A 17,500-nucleotide genomic window follows, 5' to 3' on the forward strand; every position below is an offset into this window, starting at 1 on the left:
CCCTTCCAGTGACCCTGTGCCGGTGACAAAACCGTGCGGTATGGCGGAAGGAAGAGGTGGACATTCTGTGCCAAAGAAAAAATTCATACGCTTCCAATGTAAATAAAGCAATTAACTGAACTTTCATTAAAGTAAAAATCAACCGAGAGATTTTCAAAATGCCGTTTAAAGAGTTCGAAATACAGGAATATTATGAATACCAGTCACCTTGTGAGAAGAAATGCAGGTAACAATGGCACAGGGTTAATTTACTCTGATACCTTTGAGACATATAGGAACGCTGCTATTCCAGGTCCCAGTTTCTGTGCAGTATAGAATCTCTCGCCCAACAATTGCGTAGCCTTCGTGGCAGCTAAATTGGTAAACAGAGCCTTTTATGTGCCCAGACCCAACGATTTCCCCATGTTCAATCACTGGTGGAAGATGTGGACATTCTGAAGAGAAAAACATGATAGAGACTTCGCAACATCGAACTATTGAACAATTGTTATTCGTGACATTTTATAATTTAACACTGTAGTTTAGATTCCTTAGTGGACTCTCAAAAGCATTTTAAAATAATATCCACTTCAGAAAAAATACCTTGAAACGTTGGGTTTATATATCATTCTTTTAATTAGGGGAAAGAAGTTTTGATACTCAAGGAATAGGAGGAATTTCCTTCCCCAGATTCTGGAGAAGCACGTTACCTATTATGCACGTGGGTACAGAACCATTCCATTTGCCCTCCTCATTGCAGCGCAGCGTATTACTCCCAACAAGCGAATATCCTTTCTTACAGCTAAAATAATGAAAAGAGCCTTCCACCGAGCCAGTTCGATTCCCGACTCCGTTTTCTATGGATAAGGGAAGAACAGGACATTCTGAAATTCAAAAAAAGAGCGAATTAAAGAGAGCGATTAAATCATCTTAAGTGTAACGCTCGTGAACAGGATGGTGATGACGATGGATGCTGGTTGGTGAAGGTAAAGGAGACGCTGATGGTAACATTACTGGTGATGGGTATGGAAGTGTCGATATGGACGTTGATGGGAATGGATGATGAGATGATAGTGGCGACTGAAATACAACGTTCTGGCCCGGGTTGCTCGAAGCATGGTTAGCGCCAAACAGCGTTAAATACCATAGAAACCTATAGGTTTTGATACCTCTTAACCAACGGTTAGTGCTACCAGGCTTTGGGAAACCGGCCCCTGGTGTTTAATTAAACGATCTCCCGCTTACATGCCAAAATATCTCGAACCTGTCTTGTGTGGACGGGTTACGAAACGAATCAATGCAACTAGGTATTTTTTATTGCCGGAATCTAACGTACCTTTAAGACACCTTGGAATACTTGCATTCCATTTTCCATCCTGTTTACACATAAGAGTGTCTTCTCCCTCAATGTAATACCCTGCAGTACAACCGAATTTGTGGACGGAGCCTTGAATCCATCCAATCCCCTCAACCCGACCATTAGGGATGGACAAAGGTAGCTTAGAACATTCTGATAAATAAGAAAGAACGATGCGTTTGACCTTTTGGAATTTGAAACACTGAAGTCAATAGGGTGATTTTTACCGTGTTTCAAGCTATGTTTTGTTTTTGAAGAACCGCCGGAATTGTAGGGTCTTCCCTAGATGAACCAGTGCTCGAGAATATAAAAAAAAATTCCAGGTTCCCCTGTTTCAAAAGCCGGGCAACTAAACCCGTAAATTAGGTTGTCCTGATAAATGCTTGGTTCAAGTTCATTAGGATACCCCCTGCGATTAAATGCACGCCATATTGAAATAGTTCTTTGGGTGCGCCTGTGTTTTTTTGTGGAAGTCTGGGTTTAAGTGTTAGCATTATTTTTCAATCTCCATCTCCTACATTTTGTCTCTTGCATTTTTCTATCTGACATTATTTTTGTAAAAGCCACGGATATTCAAAACATGGGAAGATGATCAGCTGGGGCAAATTAAATATTGTTAACTTCACACTACTATCGGACATTGTCTACTGATAGAAAACCGACAAGCGACTGCTTGTGTAATTCATTTCTATTTATATATGGCTGGGTTGTCCTTTGTTTTTTCTACGGGAAACCAGGCTTTTCATTTTACCAATAACTGGTCGACCAGCAAACTTTCTGGTTGTCTGGGACGACCGCACCATCGCTAATTTCGAGCACTGGATGAAAACCATAAGAAATGGGCCGGCCTAAACGTTTACACCCCCACTCTCACACCCGTTCTTTACTCCCTTGTTTCAGTCCCTTCAGTTAGAACGCTCATCTAATGCTGAATTTTGCTCACCGATGAAACAGGCTGGGAAAGAGCCATTCCATTTTCCCTGGCTGCTGCAGTGCAACGCATATGCCCCGACAAGTAAATATCCTCTCATGCAGCTGAAATGGTAAATGGACCCTTCTACTAACCCCGTACCGCTGATAAATCCATTTAATAAGAACAACGGAAGCACTGGGCATTCTAAAAACACACAAAAAAACAATATCAAATCTCACAAATCCATTGCTAACTCGAAAGGATAAGGTTCCCGTTCATGCCTTACTCAAGACTTGCTTTCATAAACTTTGCAAAATCTTTGTCCACTTTACACTGTTTTTCAGTGGAAATAGAGTAAAAAGACCATGAACATCAAAACACAGATTGGCTTACGTTTCTGCAACGTTATTTGAACGTTGCAACTATTTCGTGGAATGTGCAATTTTGTTTCTACCTCGAAGGCATGTAGGGACACTAGCATTCCAGCCTCCCGCAGGTGTGCAATATGCGATGTTTGATCCGACCAGAGAATAACCATCTCGACAAAAGAATTTGTGACTTGATCCTTCCAGGTTGCCAGAACCGACAACGAAGCCGTTAGGTATGGATGCGGGTAACACAGGACATTCTGAAACGTATAAGAACTGCTTTACGGGAGACACAAAAGCCATGCATAGGAACTGCCAGTGTGGAATGATAATCTATTAAAATGGAAAGATCATCACAGATAATGAACCAACTTTAACAGTTGCAAAGAAGCCTTAAATGTGCTTGAAGGGGACTCCGATGACCGCGTGATTGCTTTGCATACTGATCTACCGCTGGGCCTCCAAACCATCTGATGACCTTAAGGCCCACTACATGGTAGAAAAGTACGGAGCAATCGCACTATTATAGGTTCAAGTCTATCCAAGCTTGCATGTTTCCAGGCTTATTTGCAAATGTTTAAGTTTGTTTCGCTCAGGAAATCATCAAAACTACTTATCAAAAACTGACTTTCCATTTCGCCTACCATGCAGCATTGCCGAAATGTTAAGACGGCCATTCCTCTTTAAATATTTGTCTCTCAGCGATAGTTTTCTATTATTTTGCAGCTCACCATGCGTGCAAATTTCTTTCAGTTTTCTACGTTCGAAACATGTCAATTGTACACTTCGAATTTTTGAGGAGACTTTACCTCTCAAGCAACGGGGTTTGGTTCCATTCCACGCACCGCTCTCAATGCAGCTTATAGTATCATCACCAACCAGTACGTAACCATTATTGCAGGTGAAATGATAGGTCGAACGGTAAACGCGTCCATTTCCTTCAACACGGCCATTGGCGAAGTCACCATATTGAAACATCGGGCATTCTAGGGATTAATATGAGAACAATGGTTTTACTCAAGAAATTGATGTCAATAGATCATTTCGTATAAAGTTTCTTCTCTAGCGACAAATTTTATACTTAACAAAAGGACCAAATAGTTCTCTCCTCAAGGAAACAAAAAACGTTTCAATATCATTCAACGCAAGGTGATGGAAAGTAATTATATCTGGTGCCTTGAAGAAGCCATATCCTGATGTTAATTGGAATCAAAAAACTGACAAGCCTGGCCACAGTTGTTCAAAGACACGATAACTTTACCCAGTGGATACATGAATAAGTCATGCACTATCAAGAGTATAAAATATACTTCACGTTAAACGTTGGCCAAGATTTTCTTACTCTCCTTTTACTAGACGTGCTTAGCTTGTGCATATTCAGTTACGAGGGCAAATACGGAAATCACCTTGCAGAGATCGGATAGTGACTTATCCACCGAATGAAGTTGTGCGGCTTTTGAACAACTGGGGCCTGGAATCTAGATGGTTTTAAGTGTTCTCCTCAGAAAACGGACAAGAGAGGCATAGCTTTTAACGCTCCTTTATATATCAACAATTTTCCTCTGTACTTGTCTAATAGGTAAAAAAGTACTTCCCTCACCTTTCGGTTGACAGTTTGGAGATGAACCGTTATAGACACCATCGACACAAGTCACATGACTAGAACCATTCATAACGAACCCTCCGTCGCAAGTAAATCTATAATCAATGCCACTCATTGTGTCATTTCTAAATACGATTCCATCTGCCAGTTCCGAGTTTAGAGGCACACATGCTGTGAAATAGATAATGATTTTAAAGATTATCACAGAAAATATCATTCACAACTCAGTATTTTACTTATAGGAACTCGCATATAATACTTCCCAACGAAAATAATGTTTTTTGGTTTTCTTGGTTTTAATTTTCTTTCTTTCTCAGTGACACTTTTTCGTTTTTTACCACACTTTCCAGAGATCAAGGAATTTTCAGGAGTCCAGTCTAAAGTATACACAATGAGAACAAACTTTATCTTCAAAAAAGTACAAGGGAAGACTTACTTCAATCATAAATTTCATTTATTTATATGAATCTATTACAGGAGAGATGAGTGCGCATACCAATTTAGGGTGCGTTCGATTGTACCCTATTCCGGAATAGGAATACGTGGAGTGATGATTTAAGCCTGTATGTTTGGCGTTTTGAAGCAACAAGGGTAATGAAGATATGTTTAAAATGGTATTTTAGCGAGTGTTTGACAATTTTAATGTGAATCTCCGTAAAAGCGAAGGATTTTTGATTTCTATTCCATGTATTCCTATTCCGGAATACAGTCAATCGAACGCACACTTAACTTATTCATCTGAAGCAATCAATAATCTTTATGTAAAACTTTCTGAGAAAAGATCAAGGGATAGATTATTAAAGGCGATGTGATGCACCGTGGAGAATGTAGCACTTGTAAAGTTCGCTATTAGTTTGGAAAAGCTCCCACTCGAAACACCGGTTTTTTAATGACCTTAAAGGTCTCAATTACGGCCAATTAACGGCATGTACTCCATTGACACTAGGTGTTCAGAACTAACAAGAGAAACGTTTTTCTGGGATCTGAAGATGCAACGAAGGAAAACGTTGCCTAATCCTGTTAATCGCTGCAGTTTTATTCACCTGGTCTATCAGTGTCATTCACTACAGCAACAAACTGTTTTACAGTCTCTTTGGTGGCTCTTCCAATGCGCACTTTGCCAGTGGTGAAAATGTCAAACATGCATTGTGTGCTGTCTCCACAGATATTTTGCGCCTCCTTTTCCAGGTCTTTATCGGAAAAGTCTAACTTCTGTTCGTCTGCAAAAATGGGCTGGAAGTGTGGATTATGATATGTGGCATGGCTACTGCCTTGCTGATAGACGAAAAGTGACTCGGTTGATGTAGTCACCCCTTGAAACAGATAACGTTAAACAACGTGTTACAAAAATGTGGGTCATCTATGGCTCTCAAGAGTCTATTAAAATAACGTTCTTGCTCTAGGTGACACAAAAATAGCGTTTAAAATTAGGAAACAATTTCAACAAGAAATCTTTGGACAACCAACAGCGCAGCCTCTCAGTGTTTGCACAATTCTGTGGCTAGGAGGTGATCAAATGCATTTGTGAGTACCAAATTGTCCAAGTACCTCTTTTAGAGTAATCAAAACGAAATAGAGTAGAAAATAACATGTCCCTGCCAAGTGCTAAAGTACTTTGTACATTGGGTGTCCTCGGGATGTTGAACCTATGGCCTTAATCTAACTGTATGACAAGTCTCGCTCTAGTAAGCACGTCAAACTAGAGTGTGATCATCGTTAAATGTGTCATAGCCTTAAGGTTCGCGGAGTAAACGTATGTAATAAAACCCCACGGAGAAAAAATACTGATTGCGAACAAAAATTGAGAATTCTTACATAACTGTCCGAAATTTACGTGGATCTCTTCAAGTGTAGAGTTGGTTTTAAGAAACGATCCGTCGGGTAGAAGATACTCTAAATCTTTGCTGTCATCCCAGTAGCCAAGAAGACCACTTGTGTTCCCTGGAACGAAATAATGATCTTGTTAAGAATGAACTTCCGTTAAGTATTATAACTCCTCACCCTCCTAACACATAACGACATGCATGCTTGTAATAATATTGCCGGCGATGATCTCAACCCAATGAAATCATCATCATCACAATATTAATGTACCAGTGGACCATTATTGATGAACCATATAACACTGACAAGTAAAGCAAATTCTGGAGGGAAGGTTTTGAGAATGGAGCTACAAAACATTTTAAAGTTTGACGCTTTAATCAACTTTTTAGCATATTTATACCAATCGGCCAAGTTGCATTTTAATCATGTGCAAAAGAGGTTGGTGTTACTTCATAAATCCATTCTCAACGTCAGCATTCAGTCAAATATTCCTGGCCTAGTACCAAATGGGTTCTAAATGAGAAGAGGGCAATGCAATTGATTTATACAACAGTGCCACACGTAATTGATTAACGATTTATTGCTACCCAGTTTCAGAAATCAACTACTACCATTTTGCTTGGATAACAACGCTGATGATCAGATTAGATTTTGGATTTTAGGTATTGTTGTTTTGCACTATTCACAAATATATCAACATTACGGTGCATTATAAGAATAGAAAAACAAAGAGAAAGAAGCAAATTAAATACAAAAATGATGTAAAGTAAAATGTGCGCGGTAACCAAAGTAGCTAAAGCTTTCGAGTTGGTCTGCACTGTCACGTGCAATTAATTTGCATAAATATGCATGTACATAATTTTCCAAAGATAAAAAAGAGTGAAGAGCAAAATGAGTTATTATAAATTATACAGTCATGTATTACATACATAAAAACAATAATTTATAAAACGTGATAATAAAGTTAATAGTCTATAGGCAGACCACACTTACGAGACAAATTGAGAAAAGCCCGGTTTACACGACAGAAAATTTTTGGCACGGCTCGGGTGAAATTGGCACGGGTCCCAAAAAAAATGGTTCGGCTCGGATAAAATTTGCAGTGTAAACAACCTGTCAGTACCAAATTTCATCCGTGTCGAACCATTTTTCCGAGTCCGAGCACGAGTGAAAATGGTACGGGTGCTGAAAAAATAGGCACCGTTCGGATAGAACAAGTAGTGTAAACACTTTAAAGGGCAAAATTTGAGCCTTAATTCATATAGGCTAGCGGGTTTTTAAAGTACATTTCAAGATGGCGGCTCATTCTCCACCAATCTTCATTATAGTTGAACTGCGCATGGCTCCATGAGAAGTTGCGTGGACCCCAAAATTTTGGTACGGTATTTTTGGTACGGTAAAAATGGTGTAGCGTAAACAAAGTTTGCTGCACTCTTTTTTGGCACCCGTGCCAATTTCACAGGAGCCGTGCCAAACATTTTCTGTAGAGTAAACCGGGCTTTAGAAGATATCACTGCGATTGTCTTTTTAAGTCTGTTCCTCAAGTATTTCTTAAAGCCGATAATCCTAGAGAACTCTGAGAGATGGTGTAAATTAATGTACGCTTCTGTAATTCGTTACCTTTAAATAAAGTCGGTACCAAAGTGACAAGACCAAGAAGCTCTTGTTGACCTTCCACAGTTACAGAGATTCCTGAATGAAAGATCGCAGAGTACTTGGACGTGTTCCCGTACTGCAAAACGGATACGCCATCGAATTCCAAAAGTGAAAGCTCATCAAAATCCACCTTCTCCCCACTTACCAATACATCCACCAAGCCTCGGCCATTTAACTGGATCTATTTAAATGGTGAGCAAAAAGAAACATCATCTGAGCAGGTATGCAAAAATACAAAGAAAGAAATAAACTGAATGGCCTTTTCAGTATTTGCCAGGTTATAAGATTCCAATCTGCCTTACAGACAGTTTTACCTATAATTGTAGGAGACTTCACTGTTTATAAACAATTCCTTTGTTATTTAAATTTGGCAAACCACAGAACAAAAGGGTCCTTTGTTTCGGCAGCCAATAGATCTCTGATTGGCACATGGCATGGTAATAGGTGACAACGGGGAGTATATTGCTATAGTCACATATCTAGGTTTTACATTGAGGTCTCGGCAAAGGAAAATGAGGTCTCCGTGGAAAAATGAAATTGTCGCGCCCCTATTTTTTTGTATAGGGTCAAACTATACATTAGATTAAAGCTATTTAATTGAATTATTTGAATAAAGTTTTAGTTTTTTGGTATTTCATTTTGCCTTTTAGTTTTGAGGCCTCAAACTCAGTACGACAATACCTTGTGAGGAATTTTTGATATGTTAAAAATTGAAGGAAATATCACCCACCAAAGTCGAAACTCTCATCCCATACTTAATTTGGGGTATTACAATCATCCATTAGACTAACTGAGAATTTGGAAGCGATACCTTAAAATCCATCGGGACAGGAGGTCCGAGAATTTTGGCGTCAAAACCCCCTCTGCTGAATAAGGCCGTCCCTTTACGCTTGAAAGCCAATCATCAGCAGGGCTCGAAATTGCGACTCACTGGTCGTCAATGCGACTAAAAATTGAGTGCCAGCGACTAGATTTTCAAAACTGGTCGCCAGCTGGCGGACCACGTTTTGTCTGATAACCCAGGATAAACAGCAGAGAACATTTGTATTTGAATCCTTTTATGATGAAATCGTTAGGAGCTGGTAGCTAGAACACGACTCACCTTTCTTTTACCACTAAAGTAATGTCTAAATACTACAAGAAAATTGGTGTCACACACTGTTAATCCGAATAGCACAAAATGTACTTCGATGCTTCGATCACCGCGTTTACTAGGCGCAATATTGTTTCAGCGGCTTCATGGGATCGTGAGCACACTTAAACAATATGTGCTTCTTGCCGGTTACGTGAGTTTTTGCGGCCGGAAGACGAAGATTCAGCAAGAAGGTTAATTGAAAATTTAAATCCATCGTCAGTTGTGAATGCTGAAAACGTAGATTTGGCCAAATTACCGAAGGACCTCCTCGAAACTGGCTTGATAGTATATTGATAATGAGTTTGAAATTTGTATGGAACCTTCGAAAGGCAACCTGAACCCTTAACGTAAAGTAGGTTGGAGAACTTGTCCCCTCTGTTAGAAAGCGGACACCTGCAAAATTGACTACACAAGGTGATTAATAAATGGAGATAAATGTCGGTAGAAGAGCACTTTAAGAAACCAAATTCTTCTGATTCTAGAGGCTCCTGAAACGGTACGAGCCGTTCCTTTTACTTTATCCCGGTTGAAGACTAGTACGAGCATTGTGGTTGTGTGGGGACCCAGGCCGAGCAATTGTAGTATTGAGTTTAGTCGCGATAAAGGTAAGTTGCTTGCCACTCAAGCTGTAGGAGAATAAAGAACTACGTTTTGAAGAGGTGAAAAGCAAGGATAAGGGACCCATGTTTGCCTTGCTATAGAAAACACGGACTTAAAACGTTCTGTGCTTCGCTCCATTTCAAATAACCGTAAAGAACACCATTACCAAACTAAAGACAAAGCCAAACACAACAGTGGCTTTAGAGGTCTTTCTCGTGCTGTTTTTTTTTTTTTACTATATAACAATTAAGACTTTCCTTGCAAGCAACAACATTTAAAATCATGTTCTTACGTAAGTCATATTGAATAAGTTGGTGACCAAAATTTATGATCTGGCGACCAAATTTTTGCCATTAGTCGCCAACTGGCACCTGGGCGAAAAAAGTAATTTCGAGCCCTGTCATGCTGAGCCAATCAGCCTTTGGGCACGTGCTGATCGCGCGTGAAGGCTGTCGATTGACACGTTAATCATTTTTCGCGCCCAGATTATGGCGGGAAACAAAGAAAAGCGATTTTAGCGGTTTTGAAATTAATTTTTCACAATTTTTTATACAAGGGCCAGCTGAACAACGTAGAAGTACTTGACCTTGGGAGATCTAACCAGCAAATAATTTGTACACTAAAAGCGAAGAAATGATGCAAGGCTGATTGTGATACACCCGAAGCTCTCACTGCGACCACTCTTGTAAGCGACCAGCTCTATAGTTGCGACCACCAATGTAAAACCCCGTTTTAAATGTCACTTAAACTCTCTCAGTAATGGAAAGCTCTCATTAGCGACCGTTCCCGTAAGCGACCGCGAACACCATTGGGATTAACCAACTAAACTTTCTCATTGTTTTTAAGCTCTCGTAAGCGACAACTCAGAGTCTCATCTATGTGTGTCAACACTTTAATAAAAACACAAGCCACTGCGCTGAGAATTTGAAAGAATGAAAGTCCTGCACCGGCCTCCCTTTTGTACCGGTTTGTGCTTACATATAATTATGAAACCTTCAGTTCACAGTTTTGCTTTAACGATGATATGTAAGGAGCTTTCTTGAATATTTTTGCCAGCAATGGCTGGTTTTCAATAAACTCCAGTTGCGCTTCAGTATTACTTGAAGATTTGACACTGCTGGGTTCTATGTTGTGACAAATGGTAAAATGTTTTCGGTAGTTTTGGTCTTTTGTTTAAGAGCCGACTGTCTTCCAGAAGAAATGATCTGAGATAGTGTCCTCTCGATAAGCTACTTAGTGTAGCCTCGCTCTTCAAGGAGGGCTTTAAATCTTTTAAAATGTTTTGGCTTGGAATGTCTTGTAAGGATATTTTGGCAGATGTGAACGAGAGTAAAGAAGTTCCCAACCGTTATCTCAGTACTGTCAATAAAATTTACAAATCCCAGAGACTTTTGCTGAAAGCTCTCGCAAGCGACCCTCTTCTATTGTTTATAATTTTGGTCGCTTACGAGAGCCCATTCTCGTAAGCTACCAGCTCTAGTTGCAACCACTTTTTGGAAGTCCCTGGGTGGTCACTTATGAGAGCTTCGACTGTATTTAAAAGACCTGCTTTGAAGATATATTGGTGTGGCAAAACTATTTATTTTAAAACTCGGTATCTGCTATATCGCCGTGGTTTTCTATCAAAATAGCGGTGTTTCATAATGTGAGAGGTTCCATTCTTTCGAGCTTTCTCTCGTCAAGGATAACGATTAGCCCTAACTTTTTTCTCAATGGACAATTTTGATCTTGAATTGCTTAGACGCCGTTTGAAAGTATTTCGTGCCGATCACCCACTTACCCTATTTTTTCTGTATTCGTTTTACTTGACGCGGTATCCTTTAAGAACATTCTGACATAAGGGACGAAAAAACAGAGCGACGGGCTGCTTTATTCTGCCACTGAATTACTAGCGCTTACACTCAACTAAGCCTAGCCAAACATTTCTGCAACCAGACGACGAAGTATTCCGTCTGCATTTTATCTTTTCACCCTCCATTAACACGATAAGATTAATCCTTTAAGACATTACAATTAATCAATGTAAATCGGTTTCCTTACAACCGGATGGTTTCAAAGTGCCGTCAAAATTACCTGTACCGTATCGGATCCAGCCTCCTTAGCAGCAAAGGCGGTGTAAACAGTGGCGCGCGTTAAAGTTCCATCGTCTGCAGTCAGAGGCTCCATTCGCCCCTGTAGAGTGAAGTCCACCCCGCTAACCTTCAGAATAAAGTATTCGCCATGGCCATTGAATGTGAATGGAGTTCCATCCAAAGTCACCATATGAGGATCACCAAAACCGGTAGCTATAACAATAAGTGGGGATGCAAAGTTACAAAAAAACTTTGTTGCCAAGTGTTTGTTGTGGTTCTCTTCAGAAGGAGGACGTTTTTGCGTGAACGTGTTGCAGGACCAGAAGCTGTTCAAAACATAGGAATCCTCTCTGATTTACAAACGACTTTCCGGACGAGTAAGTTACGAGACATTCTATAGAAATCGTCCGTCAAGAGACGGTTGATCAAAGTATAGCTAACAATAACTCTGGGTTGACTCTAACTAAAACCTTTCCAATTTATCATGATTATATAACCCGGTTCCTCGGGTCAGTGCGAGTTAGTTCCCAAGTTATCCACGCTATGTACTGTATAAGGCGGATTTGTTAAGGAGGTATATAATTTCGATGATGATTAAAAAGCAACACTTACAAAAAAAGAGTGCTCAATGGCGTAGAGCATCAGAGCTAGTCATCAGAAGATCATGGGCACGACTCCTGCCAGAAGCACTCTCATTTTGTCAAAGCTTCCCGAAGTCATTAGAAAGCTTAAACAGTTTTTGAGCCTCAGAAGAAAACCGGAAGTGAACATACCGCATGCTACAGTACTGTCAGTTGTCTCTCGCAGATTTTTAAAGTAATCGTCGACAATAGTGAAAAGTCACTTAGCAATACAACTGTAGTAGTCTTTTAAAAAGTTAATAAGGAAAAAAATCCACTTCCGGTTTCCGTCTGAGGGTCAAAAACACCTCGTGCTTAAGCTCCCTATTATCGAAAAAATAAATAAATTCATTGTCTGAGTTAAAATTCATCATTTGTTCCAACACATGTTTGCTGCTTTGAAATTAAGATTTACCATCAACATACCAGGTCTCGGTGCTTGGTATTTCCAGCCGTCATCCGATGGTCGCTTATCGAAATACTTCTCACAGTTCTTTGTCAGTTGACAACAGTCAATGTAAGGTACTGTGTCGTGATAGAAATGGGATATCACAGGGATACCAGCATTTGGATGAACCCGATCGAGGGATCCTGCGTTGGGTTTTCCTAACATCAAGTTACCAAAGTCATTGTAGCAACACTGCTGACCAGCACCCTTTTCACTGATATTGACCAAATAAAAATGTGTAAATACACAATACATTTGCTGATTTGGCCATAAAATGGAATAGAGAGGAGAAAAGAATTGAGCGAAAGATAACGGAGAGGAAGAAATTATAAAGTAAGAATGAATTGACGGGCAAATGATAAAGTAAAAAGGAACAGAATAACACAGGGGAATGAACCAACTTCTTAATTTAGTCATTCACTGGGGTACAATGACACGTCCGTTTAATTCTCGTAACACAATGCTATGGTTTGCACCTGCATTTTATTGATACAGGGAAGCCAAACAAGGTCACGTGATTAGCGAAGCTTGATCAGATCGAGTTTAGGTTGTCCTTTGGTGTTTATTTCTTAGTAGGGCATCCCCGGCACAAATGGGCTTGTATTGTTGTAGGAAAAACCTTACAACATTGATCAAAGCAGCTACAATGTTTATAAAACCACTCATGTCTTTCTCAAGAAAAATCTCCTTACAGGTGATGACAGATGATCGGCGAGCGCCATGAAGATTTCAACTCATAGTTTTCATTAACAATATTTTTGCAAATAGATTCTAGCTTTTCCTTTTATTACCTGGGGATGACCGATTTAAAGCAGTGAACAGCGCCTTGATGATAGCGAGAACAACCTTTTTGATTGGACGGATTGCACTCTTCATCGGACATAAATCGTCCACGATCAGCCATGGCTTGCGTCAAAATCCTTGGACAAGGTTGCATACTTGGGTCAGCTGTATCCAAAAGAGTACAGACATAACTTAAATGGGAGAGATAAATGAATCAAGCTCTTATTTCGAAAAAGATTTCTTTATCAAACAAGTCAGCCTCTTAAATGCAAAAAAATCTCTCTCCCAAAAAATTATTACTGGACTCGGGAGGATAAAAGGATCGGTAAAATTCTTCCTTTCAGGAGCAGGCGACTGACTTTTTTCTTTTTAAATGAATTTCACTAATGTCCTAACGACCTCTAAGTCTCTGATCTGTTTTGACTAACAGTATATTCCTCTCCCTTGGGTCATAACCTACAGTAGCTTGTCATAGCTTGTCTTTAGGATTTGGTGCTGTATTGTAGTGGATCAGGTATTGTTTATGTTACAGGTAAATTTGAAATTCAGGTTGAAATGATTTCAATCTAGGTAAATTTAATTTTAAGCCAGGTTGAAATTCAAAATAGGAAACATGAACAAAAAGTTCATCAATTGTTAGCAAGTACGTGTATATTGGTATGTAAATCAGTACTGGTTGAGTTAGTCTGTAAAAACTTGCCCTTCCCCTTCCCATTCATGTTCCACCATGTTCTTTTTGTAAGCAGCTTCCCCAAGTACCCGACACCAATGATTTGGACTTTGTTTCTTTTCTTTTAAGATATTTCTGATGTTTTGCTTTACTGTTTGATTGTTCCTTTCCAACAAAGCTTGAGTTGATGGTTTTCTGGGAGCTCCATGTGAAATGATCAATCATGTGGAGAATCCAATTGTGAACATGTACATGGTAAGTTTCTAAGGTCCATTTGAAAATGCGTTAGGAATCCTCTTGCTTGAGTAGGGGCTACCACAGGCTGTTTTTGCCTGCTGGTAATTGACTTTTGTTCTTCGTGTATCGAGCAGAGTGACACAGAGTTGTATTACTTCTGACCAGTAGTTTCGCTTAATATACTTGTCCATCTTGTCTCTTCCTTTGTGCGCAATATTCGAACGGGCTTGGCAAAGAACTTAGTGTAGTTGTCGTCAATAAATATGGGTTATTGACTACGCGTGAGGTCAAGATGGCTGGATATTGGTCAAGTTTTTTTTTTGCGTGTTTCCATAAACACGCAAAAAGGGACGAGGCCAATATCCAGCCATCTTGACCGAACAAGCTTGGTCAATAAAGGATTTATTATATGACTTAAAGTGCCCCTGTGACCAAAAAATCAATTCATATTTTTCTTTGGATTTCAAAACTATGTTAACAAAACACTAAGTGACCCACGTTTTAAGCCTTGATTTCAAAAAGACACCTCTTTATTTTAACTGTAATTTTCCTATTTAATGGTCCGCCATTACTAACATTATGTTCTTGAAAGAGCTGGATCGAGGAGAAAATGACGTCAAAGGCTCACTAGTTTAAGAATGCAATACGTGTGTACGCCGCAGAATTAATATGAAGCACGGGGGTTTTGGGCTTTCAGACTCACGCTTTGCATATATAATAAGCTGCGTTCACACGCTGAAATTTTAAGCTAGTGAGCCTCTGACGTCACTTTTCCCTGGATCCAACCGTCTGAGGTCCAATCAGTCAGTTTTGAACGTGAGTAATGGCGGACCGTGAAATCCGACACTCAAAGTAAACGGCCTTTGGATAAAAATCAAAGCTCAAAATTTTGCCAGTCAGGTGTTAAGCAAACACACTTTTAAAATCTGAAGGAAAAAAGGAAGTGGTTTTTTTCATCACAGGGGCACTTTAAAACACCAAAAAATGATCTTTGATCTTGCGGGACCAAGCGAGAAATCCCGAGCGGGCAATATAGCTCCATCTTGCCCGCTCGGGCAGCCAAACATAGCGCGCGATTTGGTTCATCTTGCCCGCTCACGGAGCTAGTCATATAATAAAAAGGGTTATTTTGATTGCTTTTGTCTTTTTGGAAGCTTTAACGTCACCCAATTTTTTGTAGAATATCTCTGAATCAACACAACTTGTGTTAGCCATTTTACGAACTGTACAGGGCCACGCATTGCGGACGAGTAAACTTTTGCATAATTTACTATTAATGACGACTCCTGTCCAAGTCCTGTGTGGTTTAGCGGTTAGTTACAGCGAAGGTCTCAATACTGAATGATGTCAGAGGTGCCCGGTTCAAGTCTCGGTAAGTGCAGCTCAAAGCGGTTTCTTTCTGTCATATACACATTGAAGTCAGGAGCCCATCTGTTGAAGTACATTGTACACAAAGCAATGGTAGGTATGACAAATGGATCAGGGGATGGAAAATTAAGAGGGATAAAGACAGAAAGAGAGTAAGAAAAGAAAGGAAGAGAGAAGAGAGGAAAGTGGAAGGAGGGAAAGGCGTTTTTCTCTGTTTTTTGTTTTGTTTTCAACCCCCCTAAAAAAACCGTGTCCCTTTTTTTTCACCCACACAGTTGATAAATAACCTAGGTTAATTAAATTCACCTAGTTTGATTTAAATGGACCTGAATTTAATTTCAACCTGTAACATTTACACCCATTTTAAAGGAGCGAGATTGGAAATAAGTGTTGCAGTAAGACTAGTTCGCATTGGTATCGCATGCAGGTACCTTTGAATTCTTCTGGGTTGGGTTCTTTCATGTGCCATTTCTTACACCTTTCATTTGCCAACGGAGCATTATTCCAGGCGAACACGTCACTCCAAACCCACTGAGATTGAGAGACATTACTACCACTTCCTTTCCTTGATACTCGAACCAGATTAATGAAACGATCTTCTATGTTCCTGTTTCAAAAATAGTATGTAACAGAACGTTGAGATCGCTTTCGTTTTGACGAGAACCATAATCCTCAAATTTTCTTTTTTCTTACATGCCTTTAACACATTACTTGCTTCATCATAATCTCTCCTTAATTCCGCGTTCAAGTAAAAACGTTAAAATGGGCGAAGTCACTTTAATCCGACCAATGCATTTTAAAATGAATATTACCCTATATGGGATGGGATGTTTGCTCGAATAACAGGGTTTCCCGCAGCTCTTTATTGGAATTAACCCTCCACTCTATCGGCGAAATTACAACGGAGGAGGCAGGAAAGTGAGCAAAGCTTCTTGATTAGGTAAAAAAAGCCTCTCGATTCACTACGCAAAGTTGCTTAGCGCTAAAATTACTTTTATCTTTTATTCTTATTCAGTGGAAAGAGTTCAGTAGACCTCTTTAGCTCTACACGCTAATTGCCCATTCCAGATAATGTGAAAGTCTCGGAGACACTGTTTCTTTATTTTTTATTCCTTCCCGCCAGCCTTTTTAATGAAAAAATTCTCCAGAGCACGATCACAGAGTATTTCGAAAAAGCAAACGATCCCTTCAGAGAAAGAATAATCCGAGATATCTCTCCACTTTTTTTTTTTTTAACTATCTACTCTTACCCATCTCCTTGACCTGTTGTTACGACAAAGTGGCTGTTACCCGTGTTGGACTGGGTTTCTACGACAGTATGAAAGCTGTCGAGTACAGGGACATCGTCATCGCCCATTTTGTAACGCGCCAAATCAATTGATACTTGATCGTCAAGACCTCCGATGCTTCCGGAATCCCAGCTGATATCCACCGATGAATCTTCTTGCCATAAATCTTCGTTTACTCGCTGTACACCGGGGTTGTATCGATTGATTGCAACTGGAGTAAACGAATACGATTAAAAATGTTAGTATTTCATAATTAATGTCCTTCATCATCATCATCATCTTGTCCTTTCCCCCTGAGGGAAATGGGGCCTTGCGTTCTCTCCCCCTAAGCTTCTCGGTCTTTCGCACAACTACCGGCTTCCGCCCAACCTTTGAACCCAAGTTCACCTCGCTGTTTCTCTACCGTTCTTCGCCATGTCTCCTTCGGCCTACCTTAATGTTTTTTACCAATGATCTGGAAAAACATAAAATTCGTGGCGAGTTCGGATAATAAGAGGGTTCCGTCTTGATATCCTTTTCGTAAATAAAACTGTAAGCACTAGAACTAAATTGTGCCCTTAGCTATTTAAATTATTATG

General features: G+C 39.8%; 1 protein-coding gene across 1 annotated transcript in view; it reads right to left on the minus strand.

Moving 5' to 3' along the window:
- Window positions 1-17,500, minus strand: part of LOC137992839 (uncharacterized) — a 37,629-nt gene that overhangs the window by 7,858 nt on the left and 12,271 nt on the right. The window contains exons 6-20 of the mRNA XM_068838376.1: window positions 16,884-17,133; window positions 16,065-16,240; window positions 13,367-13,523; window positions 12,554-12,789; window positions 11,509-11,720; window positions 7,665-7,881; window positions 6,036-6,161; window positions 5,264-5,533; window positions 4,218-4,391; window positions 3,427-3,603; window positions 2,704-2,877; window positions 2,280-2,453; window positions 1,316-1,489; window positions 690-863; window positions 261-434 (exon numbers count right to left, since the gene is read on the minus strand). Coding sequence (XP_068694477.1) covers window positions 261-434; window positions 690-863; window positions 1,316-1,489; window positions 2,280-2,453; window positions 2,704-2,877; window positions 3,427-3,603; window positions 4,218-4,391; window positions 5,264-5,533; window positions 6,036-6,161; window positions 7,665-7,881; window positions 11,509-11,720; window positions 12,554-12,789; window positions 13,367-13,523; window positions 16,065-16,240; window positions 16,884-17,133 — 2,865 coding nt within the window. The remainder of the gene's footprint in view (window positions 1-260; window positions 435-689; window positions 864-1,315; window positions 1,490-2,279; window positions 2,454-2,703; window positions 2,878-3,426; window positions 3,604-4,217; window positions 4,392-5,263; window positions 5,534-6,035; window positions 6,162-7,664; window positions 7,882-11,508; window positions 11,721-12,553; window positions 12,790-13,366; window positions 13,524-16,064; window positions 16,241-16,883; window positions 17,134-17,500) is intronic.

The sequence above is a fragment of the Montipora foliosa genome, chromosome 2 (assembly GCF_036669935.1).
Source record: "Montipora foliosa isolate CH-2021 chromosome 2, ASM3666993v2, whole genome shotgun sequence".
Classification (NCBI taxonomy): Eukaryota; Metazoa; Cnidaria; class Anthozoa; order Scleractinia; family Acroporidae; genus Montipora; species Montipora foliosa.